General features: G+C 40.0%; 2 protein-coding genes across 2 annotated transcripts in view; both read right to left on the reverse strand.

The window, feature by feature from the left end:
- The window catches only part of LOC143887735 (protein SPIRRIG-like), a 48,782-nt gene extending 47,856 nt beyond the window's left edge, over positions 1–926 (reverse strand). Inside the window, exon 1 of the mRNA XM_077391901.1 lies at positions 359–926. Within this exon, the coding sequence (XP_077248016.1) occupies positions 359–534 (176 nt within the window). The 5' untranslated portion in view covers positions 535–926. The remainder of the gene's footprint in view (positions 1–358) is intronic.
- An 11,374-nt stretch (positions 927–12,300) lies between these two features.
- On the reverse strand, positions 12,301–17,028 carry LOC143887736 (ADP,ATP carrier protein 2, chloroplastic-like). Its single transcript, XM_077391902.1, has 5 exons — positions 16,139–17,028; positions 14,812–15,081; positions 14,585–14,728; positions 13,766–14,113; positions 12,301–13,235 (listed from the first exon to the last, which is right to left on the reverse strand). Exons 1-5 carry the CDS (start codon positions 16,871–16,873, stop codon positions 12,693–12,695), a joined length of 2,040 nt encoding a protein of 679 aa, XP_077248017.1. The 5' UTR covers positions 16,874–17,028; the 3' UTR covers positions 12,301–12,692.
- Between the last annotated feature and the right edge of the window lie 3,651 nt (positions 17,029–20,679).

A 20,679-nucleotide genomic window follows, 5' to 3' on the forward strand; every position in this document is an offset into this window, starting at 1 on the left:
TCCATCCAAGTTTTCTTCCACATTGATTAATTTTCATCTACTTATGATAAAAAATAAATAAAAAGTAATCCAAAAATTGCTTCTCTGGCAAGCTCATTGGCCCTGTTTAGATTGCAGGAATTTACTGGAAAAGTTTGGAAAGGAAAAAAATATTTGTACAAAAATATCTACCTTTTTTTCAATTTTTATGTAGATGGACCTTCAATTTAAGATGATACCCATCTGAATTAACCTCAATCATATCATTTCCATCTAAAATGTGTAAAGAAAATATATTTCCAGGAAAACATTTTCCATCATAAATGTTTTTTCTTGCAATCCAAACAGACCCTAAGATTGAAGAAAAAAAAAAAGGTACCTGGAGGAGGAGGAGGAGGAAGAGGAGGAGGGTTCGAAGGCATTTTTGGCCTGTGGGACCGACTCCGCGGCCGCGGCTGTAGGTGAAGATGAGGCAGATTGTGAGAGACCAACCTTCTCTTTGATATCTTTAAGCAATGAACCCCATTTCATCGTTCTCCTTGAGGAATTAAACATGTGATGATTCTCATCCAAACCTCTTTTGGGAATTCATTTCCCAGGAAAAAAAATGACTAGATCTAGCCTTGTAACAGAGATCGAAGAAGAAGAGAGAAAGAGATGGAGCTCTCAAAGAAAGATGATTGAAAATCAAGGGTCAACAAGATCTGATCTTTCTTTGGTTTTTCTTTCCTTTTCTTTTTCTTTTTTCTATTGGTTGCCCTAGAAATAAGAGCTAATAATCCGTTGAGAGTGAAAGAGAGAGAGAGAGAGAGATTAGAGATTGCTAATTTTCGGACGTTCTGGCCGCGCCTGCTTTCCCGCTATATCCCCTCCCCACGCCGGTGCCACGTCAGCGTTGGATTTCCCTCCAAGGGGGCTGCCACTTGGAAATAAATAGGGTGTGAGCTTCTCATTTGTTCTGTCTTTCACATTGTTCTTTTTTAGGACTCTATCCGCATACCAGATTTTCATAATGGCACTTATTACTTACTTTATTTCCTACTTTTAATATCATGGGATTTGCTAATGTCCATAGCAGAAAGCATTTCGCAGATGGTCTGCTGCTTCTGACAGCAGCCACATAGGCTCACTTTTTAGCAGACTTTGTCTTCATTCATGAGATGGTTCCTGTCAGATGCAATAAACCATCTGCGAAATGGCTTATGCGATGAACGCTAGCAAATCCCTAATATCATATATGAGATTTTATTTGGTGTAAGCTGGTCCCTTATTTTTCAAACGGTATTGTACGGTCCACATCATAGGATGATTCAAACCTTCCATGTGGTGGAACACAATGTAAATAGGTTGTGCCCCATAAATCATTTCCAAAGGATGATAATAGCCCTCTATCTATAGAGGTTTCGGTAATATGCAATTCCTCATAGATCGGAGGGCTAGGATCATTGAATATTCCCAATTTTAACAAGCAGTGAAATGCTAATTAAAAAGGGAAATGATATCAGCACAACCGTGTTTTAATAATTGCACAGCCCTAGCTTGTCTTTTATTTTTTAATTGGCTTTTGAGTACTACTAGGGAACTGTAATAACTTTTTTTTGGTAAGTAAGCTGGGATCGAACCTTCGATCCTCTAAGTTTGAAGGTCAATGCCTTTACCATTGAGCTAGAGGTTCAATCCCTAACTGTAATAACCTCGGACAACTCTTTAAATACTAAAAGACAAGATGAGTTAGTAAAATTATCAAAACATGGATGTTCTGATATCATTTCCTATTTGACTAGAAACTAGTCAGTAGTGCCATTATCAAAATATGATAGTATGGATTTGCATCTTTTCTTCTTCTTTTTCTCTCTCTTTTTCGGATTCTTCTTGCGTGAGTGTCTATTAGGGGTGGACATGGTTCCGGTTCGAACCGAGGAACCGAACCGAACCGGCACATATGGTTCGGTTCGGTTCGGTTCCATAGTTATATGGTTCGGTTCCGGTTCTAATAACCTGGAACCGATGGAAATTCGGTTCGGTTCTGGGTTTGGATCCCGGAACCGAGAACCGAACCAAGAACCGACCCACCTTAAAACCCTTAGTCAGACTGGAAAACAAGTTTTTTAATCTCAGCACTTGCCCAAATATTTTTAATCTCACCAGACAAGCCTTAATATTTTAATGGCAGGAAAGAAGATGTGGGAATCCTTTTTGTTTTTAATATTAACTTGAAAGTTTTTGTAAGTGTAAGAAGAAAGTGAAAGGCTTTTAAAAATAGTAAAATATTATGAGAGTAGTTTGTATAACGCCCCCACAAAGTCATATTCATCATTTCATTAGAGACTTTTGTGCTCTGCTTTTCCCATAATGATGATGACAAGCTGGAAACAAAAAATTATTCTATCTCAAGAAAAGAAAACCAAACATTCAAACAACTATTGTGAAGAAATTCCGTTGATTTGATGAAGATCGGGTAAACCCAGAACCGAACCGAACCGAACCGATTATATATGGTTCTGGTTCGGTTCGGTTCCAAACTTATATGGTTCTGGTTCGGTTCCAATTTCAGGGAACCGATTATATATGGTTCGGTTCTGGGTATACCCCAAAACCGAACCGAACCGAACCATGTCCACCCCTAGTGTCTATACTGAAAAGTCATTGGTTTCTCCTTTGGTCACACTCAAACATAAGAAACGTGTTCAATTTTTACATTGGCTCTGAAACATACAACCTTGGTGTGCAGACCATTTCTACCTTCCAAAGGAGAAAACTTGGGTGACCCAAGGTTATTTAAAATCTTATAAACGTCAAGTTTCTATTAACTATTTAATATTTTATTATATATGTAAATTTCTCTATGCTATTATATACCAATAAATATATGTTTCCTTTAAACTATTAAATACCCGAACCTCCGAGTCCTAGCTTTAGATTTTGAGAATCGATTTTGAGTTCAAAAATGATTATTGGACTTACAAATGAGTCCAAAAGTGGCTATCGAACTCCACTGTGAAGATAGGCCAATTTTTTTGCCACCTCTTGGGTCGGCCATACACCAAACATTGAATCATTGTACATGTGTCAAAACGCGCATAAACGATAATTAGGGCTGTAAATTTGCTAATTAGGGTTTTGAGATCGTCTGCACACCGAGTTACAATATATAGTTTCTACAAAATGTTTGTTATATTCTCAATCAACTCTTTCTAACTTCTCATAATCACTAAGAAAAATAGTTAATATATAGTTTAATTTTTCAATTCATAAGTTTGCTTAACGGCTAATACATCTCACACCTAATTAAAAGAACTATTTACCTAATGTGATTTTACTTTTAGTAAGAACACACATTGAAGATTGACAGTATAACCTAAATTAAAATTACATTGCTAATAAGGCAAAAAGACTTTTCAGTATAAAACGTAGAATGTAGTGCATACAGAGGAAGGGAGAAAGTTAGGTGAAAATCTACTACACCATACAGATACGTGGAAATGTCTAAGCAATTTCGCACAAAGCCTTTTTTTTCAAGAGGGAAGAGCCACCTCATAGCTGAATTTGTCTTATTCATATAATCCATATGAGTTTGCACTTTTGAGGCTGCAAAAGTGCTTTTGCAAAATTACCTATAAATACCTTTCTTGAAAGGTAGGTAAGCCAAAGACTACTTCCTTGTATAGGTTTTGTCATTTTCATACGTAGAAAATAGAAGAGGAGGGTGTTGCCGTCCTGTAAATACATTTTAGGGGCTTATATGTAATTATATAATTTTATAGGGGTGTGTGTGTAACTTTACATTGAAAAACTGAAACCTTAATAAAGTCATATTCTCTCCTTCGAAGGTTCTATGATACATCGTCAATCTCGTCTGATATCTTTGATCCTGCCTTTGTTTCTCTTAGGTATTAAAATAAAGTATAGGAAAATGATATTTTCCCCCTCTGACGGATAAAATCTCCCCCTTTAAAGGGGAAAAAAACGTTAAGGGGGTGAACTTATCCTGAAGCAGTGAACATGTGAGAACCGTTAAAGGGGGGGGGGGGGGGGATATCATTTCCCAAAGTATAATATAGATTTATATATTTGGTTCAGTCAGGAATTCAGGATTGGTAGTATAAAATAAAGAAAGAACGAAGTGAGAGAGTGGGTCCCACGGTCCGTTCAAAGTTCAAACGTGAAAGCACGCGGGAGATGCGGTGGAAAGTGAGGGCATCCGGGGCGGGGTAGGTGTTGCTGACTTTTAAAACCTTAGTTTATCGTTTTTCTATGACAACGACCAAGTCACTAACACCCTTTTTTTCTTTTCTTTATATAGAGTTTTCGAGACGGATTACAAGGACGGTAACCGTTGGATCAATGTTTGGGTCCTACACGAGGGCATGCATTTATAATCGTGATCATTGATAACCTAAACTCTGTCAGACGAGTATTACATGTGTTAGATAAAGAAGTGCGAAAAGTCTAGCCTTTTCTTGGTGGGCCCTGAATGAGATTGATAGATCAAGGGCTTGGATCATCCAAAGGAGTGGTCATCAGAAATGGTCGCAGACTAGTAATTGTGTAGGATAAACGGATCTGATGTGCCCATATGGCATACATGGGCCCAGGAATGGCTCAAGGATAGAGCCTAACAGTCGCCCTTGTTTTTGCACATATTATTCTTTATTTTTCCTTCTAGAGTTTACGCGCTTTTGGGTTTTGACTCCATGCTGTGGTCAGCTTATGTTCTGTTTCTCTCTTTGCATTTTCCAATGTATTTAAATAAAATAGTTAAAATTTAAATTTAGCTCAATGATATCTATTTTGAGATTTTATATGGTGTGTGGGCGTGAAGTCCAGTATTTTTTAAAAAGTAGTGGGGACACTTCATTGGATGATCCAATCTTTTCATTTGTTGAGCCACAACTTAAATAGACGGTACCCGAAAATCATATCCATAGGATGATCCTAACTGTCCGAAGTGGTTAGGATCATCCTATGGAGATTATTTCTGGGATATTACTTATTTATGTTATGGTCCAATAAATGAGCGGCTAGGATCATCCAACGAAGTGGCCCCACTTTACTTTTTGAAAGTACTGGACTTTACGCATATAAAATCTCATTGATCTATTCCATCCGCTGAAGAAAAAAGATTAAATAACGCCATCTCCAACAACTTAAGCTTTTGAAGTAATTGGTTGTTTCACATGGTATCAGAGTAACTTGCCTGGTTTCAAAATTCCTTACATTAAAAATTCACATGTAATGGCCAGCCAGCCCAAAAGAGGGGCCACATGTGCCAGGTGTAGGCCAGCCCTAAAAGGACGGACACACGTGAAGGGGAGTGTTGAAGTGTATATAAAAGATTAAATAACACCATCTCCAACAGCTTAAGCTTTTGAAGTAATTAGTTGTTTCAGACTATCAAATTTTGATAATGACACTCATTTCTTTGTTACATTCGTGGTGGAATGTTGATAGCTTTGTTGGGTAGGGTAGCACCACGGCAACAGCCAGTCATAAGGGTCTAAAACCAAAGAAGAGTGTCATGGTTGAAAAAGGGAGTCTAGATTTTGTTTCCTCTTGCAAATTGAAAAATGTAGGCATGTTTATTTATGGAATATCGCATTTCCACTCTTTCAATATTTTTATATCCAGTGATACATGTGAAGCCTGGGTGTTATCGCTCTTCTTGTTTCGCAGCATGAGATCAAACACAAAAGTGTATTTTTCGCTGAGTAGGGGCTCTTGCACTTCATCAAGGCCTGCAAATATCAAAAATCAATTTTATTATTTTTTTTTTTTTTTTTTTTTGGAGATCCACAAGGGCTCTAGTAGTAGGCCACGAGATGAATGGTTAGTCAACATGTGACATCATTTAAGGTGTTTGGCGAGAGAGTGGGAGTCGAAGATCAACCCAAACATTCACATATAGTATTTAAAATATTTAATGTTATTGTTGAGAAATCTGTTAGGCAAAATCCCATTCAATCACGCACTAATAAACGGAGTAGAGATAACAAACCACAACATCCACACAGATTTTACAGATTGTAAGCGGTTCAGTCAAGATGCCTAACACGATCTTCCACTACCAGATTTTACAACCAAATTAACCCGCATTCAACTAACCATTCCCTTTCCTATTTAACCAACAACTTACACAAGAGTAGCCTAAGAGAAAAGAATCTCTCTCTCTCTCTCTCTCAAAACAAGAGAAATCAAGAAGAACACACTTTCCTCCTTCCATCTCTTGTTTCTCCCATCACACATCAAGAGAAAACTGTTGGTAAAATCAGGCCCCATTCGCATGTTGACACGTGCCTCGGGCCCAAAGGACTCCAGCTTGAAGGCTTCACACAGCACGACAAGGCAGCCCCCCCGTACGGTACCTCCGCTAGCATGACACGCCAGCTACCACGCTCCGTCACAACACCCAATGAGCTGCCTTGTGATCCCTCGAGGCATGATGTGCGTCATTGCTAATCATGTCGCTACTACGCAATGTCTCATCAACACTGATCATATCACTGCCATGCAGCGCCTAAATAATCATGCGGCCGACACTGACACCAATACCAGCGATTGCCCTGGCGGCATGCCACCATCACCCCACGACTCACGAAGCCTCCACCTATAAAAGGGAAACCTCTACTCCGATTAACGGGTAACATGTTTAACATTAATTATCACATCAACTCAAGCCTGTTCTCTGTTCTTAGCTCCATCTGTTGCCTCAAACTGCCTTGATTGTCGAAGGGTTTCCTCGGAGTTCCAACTCCGAGCATTCCTGACAATTGTTTGTGAGTCAAGGTTATCTCCCAGATCCCTCAATCGGAGCCGGAATATGAGAGACCAATTCGTGTACTTAGTTGAATTCGAGCAGCAACAGATTGGCGCCCACCGTGAGGCCTGATTGAGTCCTCACCTAAAAAAGGAGCTGAGCGCCATGCCATCTCAAAGGAGTAACAGAAGAAACCACCCCAACTCCCTCCCTGCACCTAATGTGCACGGTACGGAGACCCAAGCACAACCAAATAGTAGTTGGCACCACGAAGCCAATCCGCAAACTCGGCGCATGGACCGACTCGATCAATGGATGGCGGTTGTCACTCGACTCCAAGGGAAGATAGCCGAACAGGAGGGGAGGCCAGTTGAGAGGGATCCGCAGGCACAGTACGAGAAGCACAGCGCGGCCCTGTTTCGGAGCCCGAGCTAATACAGCTCAGCCTCTATTACCAGTCGTGACAAACCTGTTCGGCAAGTTCCAATTTTGACCTTGATCGACCCATTTGGCCAGCTCCTGCTCCCAGCCAGGGTCCATTAGCGTGGCAGCACTGCTAGCCGTAACTAGGAAAATGACGACCTCTCAGGTCTAGAGGCTCAAACAGATGGTCTCCAGGATGATGGAGAGGAAGAATGTCTAGGACGGAGCTGGGTCAGACAGCGAACCTCCATTTACAAAGGAGATCATCAAAATCCCATTGCCTCAAGGTTTCAAGATGCCACCAATCAAACTGTATGATGGCTCCGTAGATCCAGCCAAGCACCTTGACACCTTTAAGTCCTTGATGCTAATACATGGTGTTCACGACTCAGTCCTGTGTCATGTCTTCCTAGCCATGTTCAAAAAGGTCGCTCGGGTTTGCTATGCAACACTAACCCCAACTCCATCCAATCCTCCAAGTCGCCTCGTCAATAATTCCAACACCACTTTGCTGGCAGCCAAGGGCACCAGAAGACATCCACCTCTTTGATAGCAGTGAGACATCGAGAAGATGAAGTATAAAAGATTAAATAACACCTTCTCCAACAACTTAAGCTTTTGGAGTAACTGGTAGTTGTGGGCGCCGGTTCTTCCCGCACGCGCCGGGGCGGGGGATCACCACATTGAGTACTTAGGGAGTGTTAGTTGATCTGCGTTTCTTGTGGACTCAGGACCGTGATCCGGACTCCGCAAGAAAGAGAAACTCAAAGTCGCTACCTAGGTTAGGGCCTAGGACCCGTGCATGTTCTTCTAATGAAAAGGGGATAAGCATCCGAGTTTCATTGGAGGAACAGTAACCAAATGGGTTCTTTGCTCTGAGCCTAGAACCTTTAATTTTGCTCTATTTGTTAAGGCATGGTCCTTACAGATATCTGGGTAAGGGTTATGGTTACAATCGGGGAAAGTGTTAGGCACCCGTCTTGCCCGGATAAATCCGGTCTCTTGACTTGATTTGGCATTTTTTGAGAATTTAATCAGGATTATGCTTAATTCCAGAATGTAAATAAAATGAATTTACAAAAGAAAGAAAATAAGCGATAATTATCCTGATTGAGATCGTATGCTGTCGTATGAGTCCCGAAAGTTCTCACAGTTGACCACAATCAGGTTAACTTAAATTAAATGAAAAAGACAGTACAGGAAGAAAAAGAAACTATGGGTTTCTGATTCGCTCCGTTTGTCCAACATCGCGGAGCACCAGGACTCTCGTTTCTATCTCGTTTGTCTATGGTAGGACCGGAGACAGAGTGATGGGATAAGAAGAGGGAACGTAGCCCTATTTACAGAGAGGAGAGGGGGTTTACGTTACAAGATTTAGGGCAAAAGGAGCCCTAAACTACGTAACTACCCTGCACCCAGTTTTGTAATGTAAGTGCAAAAAGCTGAGAAATAAATGTAAATTTACAAAAGGAATGTGAAAGCTTGTTGAAAAACCGGCGACGTAACGACGCTGATTTGATGAAAGGGCTCCGGGTTTGCCGAGATTTCGGGAGAACAATGGCGCTATTTAGTCAATAGGGCCTCACGTTCTCCAAAATTCAGCAGAGTGACGGCGCTATTTGGACAAAGGGATTTCGGGGTTGCCGAGATTTTAGCAGAACAACGACGCTATTTGAAAAATAGGGCCTTGCGTTCTCCGAAATTCAGCAGAGTAACGGCTCTATATCGACGGAGGGACTTCGGGGTTGCCAAGATTTCGGCAGAACAATGGCGCTATTATAGAAGAATAGCTCATAGTTCTGCGAAATTCGATAGAATAACAACGCTATGTGAAAGATGTAGCTCCGAGTCTTCGAAAATTCGGCAGAATGCCGACGCCCAGTGTGAGCTACCTAAGAATTTCTCTAGTTTCTCTCTTCTAGTACATAAACAAGGATTTTTGGAAATCAAAAGGGGTTTTGAGCTGAAAACCAGAAGAAAATCTCAGAGAGGTTTTAAAACTAAAACCAAGAGAGGAGTGAAATCTGATATACACTTACCCCCTCCCCTATTTATAGGATTTGGTGGAGGGGTATTTTTGTAATTTCTAACAAGTGGAGGGGTATTTTTGTAATCAACAAATTTTGGAAGATGTGATTTTTGGTATTTTTCTAACCTCGAAAAACATGATTCTACTCGAAAAACGTCATTCTTCGTCTCTTCTATGGTCTTGAAAAATATGATTTTTTCTCTTTTGAGGAATTTCGGCGGGCCGTAACTCCCCCATTTGGACTCCGAATCACATGCGGTCAGATCCGTTTGATTTCTTGTTCCGAAGAGTTTCCAACGAGTCTAATATTGTAGCATTTTTGGGTGAAGTGTTTTTGGGTAAAAAAACGTGTGTTTTTGGGTAAAAAAACGTATGTTTTTTTACTCAAAGTTAACTTCTGGTTGAAATGCCGTGTGTAAATGGGCATTTTGACTGTGCTGGAAAAGGCGGGTGCCGTGTAAAGACAGGCATTTGTTGCATCTCTGGGATAAAATCATTTTCGAGAAGTATTTCCTTGTTTCAATAACCTAGAGAGAGATTGAGATAAAAAGAACAGGTGCTCTGGGATTCGTCATGTGACTCTTCCTCGCGACATCTACCATTAGTTCTACCTTGACAAAATTGGGTGTCTATAGTAGTTTCACATGATATCAGAGCAAATGCCTAAGTTCAAACCTCCTTGATAGCGAAATCCACATGCAATGGCTAAACCCAAAAGTGGGGGTCACATGTGCCACGTGTAGGCCAACCCAAAGAAAGAGGGGGCACACGTGAGGGGAAGTGTTAAAGTATAAAAGATTAAATAACGCCTTCTCCAACAGCTTAAGCTTTTGGAGTAACTGGTAGTTTCACAGGGATTTCTTCTTTGCACTTGTAATCGAATTGGAGAAATTTATATGACATTGGGATAGAGCAATGATGTAGCAAGAAAATTAACAACTACCAAAAAACAAAGAGGATTTTTATCGATGATAAATGCTGAATTCAACAGGAATACAAAGATAGAACATAAACCCAGTGATCTAGCTCCAATCGTGAGGAAAGGACTCACCGAATTTCACAAGAGGCTTGAAATTCTTGCGTGTAACAAGGGACAACAAGAAATTTCTAGATGGGGATGCAAATTTCCTTCAGATTTTGCTCCCTACTCAGTAGGTTTCTTGGTTATAGAACTCCTCTAGTGGGATTTTGGAGCCAAACGAAAATTCCAATCATTTTATTTCAAAAAGCATAAGTTCCCCAAATAAAAATAAAACAGCTATTTATACTAGCTCCTTCCGTCCGACGACTCTGACTCTCCTCACGGGATCTCCGATCTCCTCCTTCTCCGGCGGGATCTCCTCCACCTCCTCTTCTCCGGCGGGATCTCCTCCTCCTCCTTCTCCGGCGGGATCTCCTCCACCTCCACTTCTCCGGCGGGATCTCCTCCTCCTCCTCCTCTCCGGCGGGATCTCCTCCACCTCCACTTCTCCGGCGGGATCTCCTCCTCCTTCAGAAAATGAGTTCATTCCTTTGAACGAACAGGGCCTCCATTTGAATTTTGAAATGAGTTCATTCCTTGGGCGAAATGCCTAAAAAAAATGGCAAAATGCATTTCGGTTATAACCGAAGTAACCGAAAAACCAAAACTATTATTCGGTTTCGGTTCATTTAGGTTACCATTGCATCGGTTATCGGTCTCGGTTAGCATTTTATAGGAACCAAAATATTTCGGTTCGGTTATTTTTTCCAATTTCGGTTCGGTTTAAACCGAATGAACAGCCCTACATTTCTTGCATTTGGTAGTATAATAATGATAGCCATTAATTGAAGGCTAGTTGAGTAAAAGGATGAGAGTCAAATCATGGCTTCCCTTCCTAATTAATAGCCTATATAAACGCACCCTAGTATTTTTGGGTAAGTCCTTGTTGTAGAGTTTACTGATTGCGTTTTAAAGTCTTGTCTATCGTAGGGCAGTTATTACAGAAGTTGGTTATTGCAGAAGTTAGCTTACGATTGCTTGCACTTACTGCTTCATTTGTTTACTTTAAAATGATTGATCCTCCGGTGTTTTTCTGGGTTGAGAAGCTCCTACATCTAAATACATGTATACAAATGTCGATATCTTTGGAAAGGGATTTGCTAGGGTCCATCGCAAAAGGCATTTCGCGACAGACCAGTCGCAACTCAGACCATCCACCTCATGAATGAAGACAACATCTTTTGTCTCCAGTCACGAGGTGGCTGGTCTGCCGTGCGACAGACCAGCCGCGAAATGCCTTTTGCGATGGATGCTAGCAATTCCCCTTTAGAAATGGGTTGTAGATTGTGGATGCTGACACAGATGTCTGGATTGTGGAATTGAATTGTATGTTTAGCTCTAACTTCAACAGCTTTTTTTTTTTTTTTTTTTTGAAAGTTAACAGAAATATTATTAAAAAAGAAGCGAGGGGACATGATGTCCCAGTACAAAGGTGTTTTAAGCTATACAGCAGATCTACGCCTGCAAGAAGACCATAGCCTCTGAAAATATTACATTGACAGACATTAAGTTGACACCCCCTTTAGAAATGGGTTGTAGGTGTTTTAAACTTCAACAGCTTTTGATCACTTATTGCAATAAGTCTTCTCTTTGAGCTTCTTAGATCATATTTCCAGGCTTTCTAGTTAGCTCTAACTTTAACACCATCTAGACATCTAGACCCAAGTATTTTGGGAGCATTTGTGGTGTATATTATGTGGACCCCATATTAAATGTCTAGATTATCACATTAGGTTCCAGATGATGCTTGGAATGTTTCTATTTCTGTAGAGTTTCTATGCAACTAAGCGCATCTTTTGTATTTCCTGTTTAATTTATGTACGGTTTCCTAGCATCTGAACGCCCATCTCACAGGTTTTTCATTTCGTTACTTTTCTTTTCTTTTCCATTTTGCCATGTCAGTTTGCTTCCCTTTCCTATCGTTTCCTCTATGTAGAAAACAAGTGAACGGAGCCTAAGGGAAAAAAGCTTATAAGGAAAACAAATTACAGGAAATTTCCTACACATCAAAATGAGGTCATCCTGAATTTCAGGTTCGTATTAATAAATTCAAGTCCAAAACCAAAAGAACAATTATTCTACGAAGAGGCAATATTAACAATGGAAAAGCTAAATCTGAGATTAATACAAGAACTACATAAGGACATTCGCTCAAAAACTAACAATGAAGTACAATATTAACACAACAAATAAGCTCACATTCCAGCTCATACATGCATACAAAAGAAGCAAAATAATTATCTTCATTAGAGTTTCTCTTATACATTGGCTTTGGGGGGAAAAACTTCCTTGTGGCTTCATTTTCTATTCAGGATTCAACTGCCACTGATTTCGAATCATCATCTCTCATCCTCAGTATAGATTACGGTCGAATCATCCGTCACCCGGCATTCATTTCATCCATGAAAACATGGCCTCGAGGTTACGAGTTGGATGATCGTTGAATGGGGACTTGGGGAGGACCAATTCAGCCTTAAATCCATTTCTTATAAGGGTTTATTGAGCTTCCCATTCCCATCTGCTGATACATGACCATTTCCTTCATCGTCATTGTCCTCAACTGTATTAAGAGATGTTTCTTCTGCAACAACAGCCACCACTTCTTCAACTTCATTCTTTTTATCAACTTTTTTAACAGTGAGGAGCACCTCACTTCCACTTGAGGAAACATCCTCCACCAACGGTACGTATTTTCCCTCAATAAATCCCATTGAATTCAAAGTACTCATGAAGCGATATGTGACTCCCTGCTTTGGCTGCAGCTTGCCCGCAAAATTTGTTTTCATGGCAGAAATCTTCCCCTCAATGAGCTTATCTTTAAGGTCCTTTTTGACCAATGGAGTGAACTGACGATCCAATGATCTAGCCGCAGCCAACCATGCTAGAACAATAACCAGCAATATGCCTCCGAGATAGGGTGTTGAATTTGCAAGAGAACCAAAGGTTAAGATGAGAAATTGTTGAATCAAGGCGCCTCCAGATTTCCCTAAAGGATTGCAGACAACATCAATTGCTGCTTTCCCTTTCACCTGAAGGAAGAGAGAGCTAGCCCATAAGCATAACCAACTATAGAAGTAGATTTCAATCCTCTGCACTTTATAACCGTAAAACGATCAAGTTTCAATTTACAATGGATCTATGTCACAAGTATCTTCGATATTTTCAAAATATAGTGATTTTATTGCGACATTTTGATCAAATGACAAAATCCCAAAATAATCCTGAGAATTTTAAAAAGGAAGTGATATTTACGCCCCTTTTGATCACCAAGGACACCCAGCGCCAGTGTACGTGGCAATCAAACCCATTGGATTCTTCTGACGTCAAGTACAATAGCCCCTCTTTAGTTGTTGATAACAATATTTGTGACTTAGCTGCGAATTAGTCTTTCACATTGGAAAGCAAGAATTCTTTACACAAAACTGAAATAGTTGTGCATACTCGTGCTTCCCAAATTTTGTGGAGAACACTTATGTAAAGGTTAGGTTTTGGCATGCTTCGATTTCCTAGTCTAGAACTGTGAAAATAACTTATATGTATAAGAGAAGGGTAATCACACCTTTGTGTCTTCATCTAATGGGATGTAGGCCATCTCTTTGCAGGGATCAAATAAGCTGTATTTTGCACTCTTGCTGAAAATGTTCTGAATGGCACCAACATAAACGGCTGCAAGAAGTGGAGTTAACCCAAATTTTGCCAGCATTGGAGACAGTGGATCACTGAATAGAATCAGTGAGAAAAACCCAACTCCTGTGAGAAGTAAAACGGTGGGGGTGATGGTAGCCGCTACACCCCATCCATATTTGCGGAAAATAACTCGACTAAGCAGCATCATGGTGAATGTAGCAATTCCAGTACAGGTCGAGAAATCACCCATGAATGAAGAGTATTCATTTGGACTGGGAAACTGCCAGTCACAATTTTAATATTTATTATTCAATCAAACATAAACTTCAATTCGGATAAGATTGATAAAGTCACCTCCAAGAAATGTTACAACCAACACAAACTAATAGAAAAGAATTGATGAAGTCTTTGAATTGCAAGAAAACTGTCATAAATATCTCCGATATTTTCAAAATCTCGCGTTTTTATCACTACGTTTTGATAAAATGACAAATCCTGAAATAATCCTGAGATTTTAAAAATATAGCGATATTTTCATTTTTATCATAAAATATCGCGATTATATCACGAAATTATTACGATATTTTTAAGATACTTTTATTTAATATTTTTTAAATACTTTTATTTTTATCGTTTTTTCTGATATAAACCCAAAAAAAAAAAAAAAAATATCCCGAGATTTTCCCTTGCCGAGAAATTCCAGAGAACAATATTTGTTACGTAGCAAGAAACTACCTTGCAAGTTAATTACCTGAGCCTTGAGCTTGGATTTCCATGTAACTTCAACAAGATTGATACTGATCCCATAAGCCACAACCAACGTGGCAAGATCCCTCACATACCTTGAGGATAATAAGAACTTCATACTATCCATCAAACCCATTTTTGCCTTCTCCTGCAAACAAGCAATATAAAGCAACAATATGGAGCCAAGAAAGGAGGAGATTTCAAAAACTTAAAAACCTGTCATCAACATACCTTTTTCTGTTGCACTTCTGGCTTGGGAAGTGACGGATCATTCAGAACAAACTTGTTCACTCCCCAATAGATCGCAGATATCACAAGCCCTAGCAGCACTACAATGCTCATCATTCCTTTCAATGAGAGAGCCCATCCATCAACCCCAGGACCCAAATTATTACGTAGGTTAGAGAAATATTTCACAGTGCGTCCCGAGAAAACAAGAGCAATATTTGCTCCGAGCCCAAAAAGTGGATAGAATTGAGATGCTTCATCTACAGTAGTAATCTACAAACATGTTGCACCAAAATCATTTAGAGAAAAAAAAAACTCCAAATGGAATCAATTATATGATCCATGATCCGACACAACCAAAATCATGACTAGTATACTTTATAGGAAACCTTCAAAACAGAATAACTGATGAACCAATACAAAATAAATAAAAGCAATTGTACATGGACTGGTCTATGAATTATGAAAGCGGATTGTTCTTCAATGAGTAGGATGCCGAGACTTGTAAATAAAATCATGAATTGTAACAAATGTATACAAATTCTTTAATGTCCAAAATTCTACATCCATTACTATCTCATCTAGATTTTTCAAAAAAAATAACGAAACTATTTCGTCTATATTTCTCATCCATTTTGCTCATATTAAAGTCATGGCCTGCAGTAACACTCTTCATGAATTAAACCATGAAGCAGATCTAAACCGAATCCTAATTTCACCATGATGGTGAGTGCAATTTTTACAAAAGATATACCAATTTATTTAATAAGTAATAATGCATCCAATTGCTTTTGAAAAAAGAAAAGAAAAAAAAGAAACAGGACTTTCTAATTTACTCTAAAGATATCTCTGGTGTGCCCTCAGAGTTTTCATCTCAATTTAAATCAATTTCCAAATAATTGAACAGATATAGGTTCACCCTCAACTCAAATTGGAAGTCAAAAGTATGCTAATAATAAGACATAAATCTCAGACACTGAAACAATCTCCATCATAAAGGCCTTGTTCATTTTAGATAGTGAGAACCGACGGTAAGTCCAAATCCGATTATTAGACTCAAAATTAAATCTGATTATTACTCAAAACAATCTAAAATGAACAGGGCCAAAGAAAAGCTTAAAAATCAGCAATTCTGTTTTCATTTTTGATGTTCATCAAACTGTGAAAGGGGACTGAGCCCAATATCCCAAATATTCAATTCAGAATATAATGAAAACATTAGGGCAATTCAGTGGAAAATTCACCAAGTTTAATAAACTATGCATATAAAGAACTAGCTTAAGAATCTAACAGTCACATACCTGATTAGCAAAATGTAACAATTACTTACCTGATTAGCAAATCCCCAGAAGAGCAACGAGACAACGACACTTCCCCATAACTCAGACATCACATAAAAGAGACAGAAACTCCAAATCCTCAGAATGGCAATTGGGCCAAGGAAACTCGGTCCCAGAATTTCCAAAAGCCGATCCGCCAACCCAGTTGGATGAATGATACTAGTATTTGGATACAACAAAAAAGCAAAAACCCCAAAAAATGTAATGAAAGGAAAAATACAAGCATAAAAAAGTGCCTCTTTCGAAAGGACATTCGAAAGCTTAGCATAAGCCAACATAAACCCAATTGCCATCGGCAAATTTACCCATGTTTTCAAGAAAGGGATGATCTCAGCACTGCTACCCTTGGCTGTAATGACTAGTACATCCTTAGTATCTCTAAGAATAGTGTAATTAAAAAGAATACAAAAGAACATTATCCCTAGAGGAATGACTTTCTTCAAAGTACTGGTTTCCACACCTAAGAACTTGGTGGGAACTGTTTGAGGATTCCCAGAAGAAGACAAATTGCGGATTGTGATTAACCCACGTTTGGTAGAGGGATTGGGAAAGAGTGGAAAGTTAGGTGTGGGTAATCGGTTGAGTTGGGTGGGAAAAATCCTAATTTTTTTACCCAATTCGAGTCTCAATTTGAATTGGGTTGGATTGAGATGGGAGCTTAATCTAGTGGAGCAAGTGAAATTGAGCTTGGGAAAAGATGGGGAGGTTTTGAGAAGAGCTTCCATGGATAAGCTTATAAGAAACCCTAGAATTACACAGTGAGAAAGAAACAAGAAATCTTAACCCTAGTATATTTCCTCCCCTTTTCCGACAACACCACCAACGCTAAGGCCACAGAACCTGTAATCTTCCATTATCTGCAAGTGTGAAGTGTTTTCTTTTTAAATTGAAGAAAGCAAAAATATTTAAATTAAGCTGTTTGGACCCAGCATGGATAGTAGGGCTGCAACTCCAGCCGGGTTTTACCCGACCCGCATCGACCCGACCCGAAAATAGCCTGCGTTGGGTTCAGGTTTCATGGGTTTCGGGTCGAGCCGGGTTGAGCATTCAAAGCCCGCATGAATCTCGGGTCGAGCCGGGTTTGAAGGGGCCCGACCCGAGTTACATAAGTTATAGTATGTACATTTTTTTCTATTGTTAGTTAAAAGTTGAAAGTGAAAACCCACGCACCCACTCTTATTGTATGTGAGTGTAATTTCTGCTTCTATGAATTGAGTTGATTCAAGTCTTTGATTCAGCATTGTTTGATTGTAATTACAACATTGTTTGATTCAAGTGTAATGTGAGTGTAATTACATCATTGTTTGATTCAAGTGTAATGTGAGTGTAATTTCTGCTTCTATGAGTTGAGTTGCCTTGCCAAATAAGAATTTTCCTTAAAAAATTGCGTCAACGTGAAAAAACCTGACCCGACCCGAACCGACCCAAGATTTATCATGGGTAGGGCCGGGTTTGGGAATCATGGGTTTTCCGGAAAAAAACCTGACCCGCCCGACCCGAGTTGCAGCCCTAATGGATAGTACATGATCCAAAATTGCATCCAATCCAGCAATTATCGCCCTCTGATCTAATAGAGATTTTCGAAACATGACTAGGGGGTGTCAGATTGGGCTCGGGCTCGGAAGCTCACTCAAGCTCGGCTCGGTAAGGGCTCGGCTCAAGCTCAGCTTAAATCCTTAACGAGCCGAGCCCGAGCTATGCCAGGTTCAGCTCAGCTCGGCTCGGCTCGTTAAGGCTAGTTAAGAATTTATTATATTTAATTATATATATTATGAGAAAAGTGTTCCTGCGCAGCTGCGCAGGGAGTATATCTGCGCATTAGTGGCTTAAAAAGCCACTGATTGGTCGCTTTTTGTGGACCCCGCAAAGGTGGACCCGCCATACGAACCAATCGGTGGCTTTTTAAGCCACTAATGCGCAGGAAACTCCCTGTGCAGCTGCGCAGGAACACTTTTCTCATATATTACACACCCAAAGCATTCATTTGAAAGTCCCTTACATAGATGAGGGGTGTACCAAAAATCAGCTCCATAGAATCATCCTAAACCATCCATTTGTGGAGGTCAAAATGGATAGACATTATTTGTCCACAAATCTGCCCATTTTTGTCCTCCACAAATGGAGGGGTTAGGATGATCCTATGGAGCTGATTTTTGGTACACTTGCAAATGAATGGTTTGGATCACCACAGAAAATGTGGGACCCATGTGATTGGGCGCTTAAGCGCACCATAAGCTTGGTGAGCTTAAGCGCACCAACAGTTTCCTATATATATATATATTGGGGTCGAGATTTCTGAGCTATAGCTCAGCCTGAGCAAGCCATTATAAATACACCATCTCCATGTTGTTTGAGTCATCCTACTCATTCATTCTATAGCACCTCACACATATACGGTGTTCCTAACAAGCCATCTACATACCATAATCCTAATCATTCAATCTATAGGAGCCTAATTTGTTGCCATCCATTTTAAACCTCCACAAATCATAACCCTAACCATAACCATAAGCCTAACTATAACCTATAGAATGAATAGGTTGGATGACTCAAACAACTATGGGAGATGGTCTATTTAGAGGGCTGCTTAGGCTATGCGATACCTCAGAAACCTTTTCTTGATATATATTATATATGGGAAAAAAATTTCTACACAGTAGTGTAGATAAGTTATCTACACACTAGCTTAAAATACAGCGAGGGCCACATTATTTGGGTGATACAAAGCATTCATTTGATGGGCCCTCACATTGATAGGGTGTGCCCAAAAAATCAACTTTATAGGATCATCGTAACCCTTCGAACCATGGAGGCAAAAAATCGACAGATTTGTGAAGGTTTATACACGTCCATTTACCTCCACAAATCGTAGGGTTGGGATGGTCCTATAGAGCTGATTTTTTGTGAACACCATGTCTATGTGAGGGCCAATCAAATTAATGGTTTGGATCACCCAAACAATGTGGGCCCCCACTGTATTTTAAGCTAGTGTGTAGATAACTTATGTACACTTGTGTGTAGAAACAATTTTCTCATTATATATATAATTTTATAAGTTATAACCCTAAATCCCTTACAGGTTATGTAATTATTTAATTTAAATCCTTTGATTGTACAGGACATGTCCAAAAAAGCCCAAAACAACCCAAAATATGTAGGATTTTGGGGCCCAATTGGCCCATTAACGAGCTCGGTAAGGCTCGTGAGCTTGACTAAGCCGAGCTCGAGCTCAGGTGTTGAGCTTAACGAGCCGGGCTAGGCTCGGCTCGGCCCATTTACACTAGGGGTGCAACTCTGGTCTGGTGGGTCGGGTTTTGAAGAACCCTACCCTACCCGAGAAATATCTTGGGTCGGGTCGGGTTGGGTTTTTCCGGAAAACCCACGATTCCCAAACCCGGCCCTACCCATGATAATTCTCGGGTCGAGTCGGGTCGGGTTTTTTCACTAGAAGCTTTCAAATTAAGTGGGTTTCCACAAATCTCTCTGTCTCTCATTTCCTTCTTAGAATTCCAACCAATAGGAATTCACCAATCTTGTAGCCAACAGGATTTCACTTAAATCCCGAACAATAGGATTCAAGCTTTAATATAATCACATTCACAATTAAATCACTTAAGTTCCAGCCAATATGAATTAAGTATTTAATGCACACATGATAATTAAATATGGCCCACCATCCAATGGTGCGCCACTTCTTCTCTAATTGATGTTTGCACACCCTTTGTATAGTGCATCTCCTCCTTGCAACATATGCAACGGATCTAATTCATTCCTTGCTCGCAATAAAATCCAGAACCCGGATTGTCCAACAATCCATCAAGGGTCTAGCGAGTTGTGAGTGGGATCGTCGCAGGGATTCAATGGTCGTTCCTGTTGGGCCCACCAATGGGCCCCACTATGTTCTCACGCAATGTAGTGTAACTACAATCATATTAGGGAAGTGCCCCCCCCCAGCACTAAGGACATTTCCCTAAAGAAGATTATTGAATCTAAATACCCTAATCGCTTCTGAGTGTGAAAAATAATTTGCTATGTTAATCAAGAAATAATTAAAAAAGTCATAGTACACCTACATAAGTCGGGTCGGGTTTTGGGTTTCAGGTTTTTTTTTCCTTTAAACCTGACCCTACCCAAGATTAAGCCGGATTTTTTAAACTAAAACCCGACCCTACCCATGACCCATGATTTCAAAACCCGACCCATGCTATTTTCAGGTCGGGTCGGGTAAAACCCGACCCAAGTTGCAACCCTAGTTTACACCCCCAATTTACATGACGCATCTGTAATGGGTACCAAAAAAAAAAAGGGATTTGCTAGGGACCATCGCAAAGACATTTTGTGGGCGGGCTGTTACACGAGAGAGCAGCCACCTCAGATTAATTGAATTTGACAAAATATGTGCCTATGTGGCTGCTCTCTCATGCAATAGCCCCCTGTGAAATGCCTTATGCGAGGGGAGGGTCCCTAGCAAATTCAAGAAATAATTATAGTTTAGGGAAGGGAAATGGTATCAACCCATTAACCCAACCGT

The sequence above is a fragment of the Tasmannia lanceolata genome, unplaced genomic scaffold, assembly GCF_043159265.1.
Source record: "Tasmannia lanceolata isolate RefF3 unplaced genomic scaffold, GAP_Taslan_0.1 ptg000012l, whole genome shotgun sequence".
NCBI classification, from domain to species: domain Eukaryota; kingdom Viridiplantae; phylum Streptophyta; class Magnoliopsida; order Canellales; family Winteraceae; genus Tasmannia; species Tasmannia lanceolata.

What these genes read in the sequence shown, in the direction of transcription:
- LOC143887736 (XM_077391902.1), bottom strand. Translation starts at nt 16,873, where the DNA reads ATGGAAGCTCTTCTCAAAACCTCCCCATCTTTTCCCAAGCTCAATTTC. An exon ending in TCTGGGGATTTGCTAATCAG is followed by an intron (nt 15,082 to 16,138) that starts GTAAGTAATTGT and finishes ACATGTTTGTAG; the next exon opens with ATTACTACTGTAGATGAAGC. An exon ending in AATCCAAGCTCAAGGCTCAG is followed by an intron (nt 14,114 to 14,584) that starts GTAATTAACTTG and finishes TGTGACTGGCAG; the next exon opens with TTTCCCAGTCCAAATGAATA.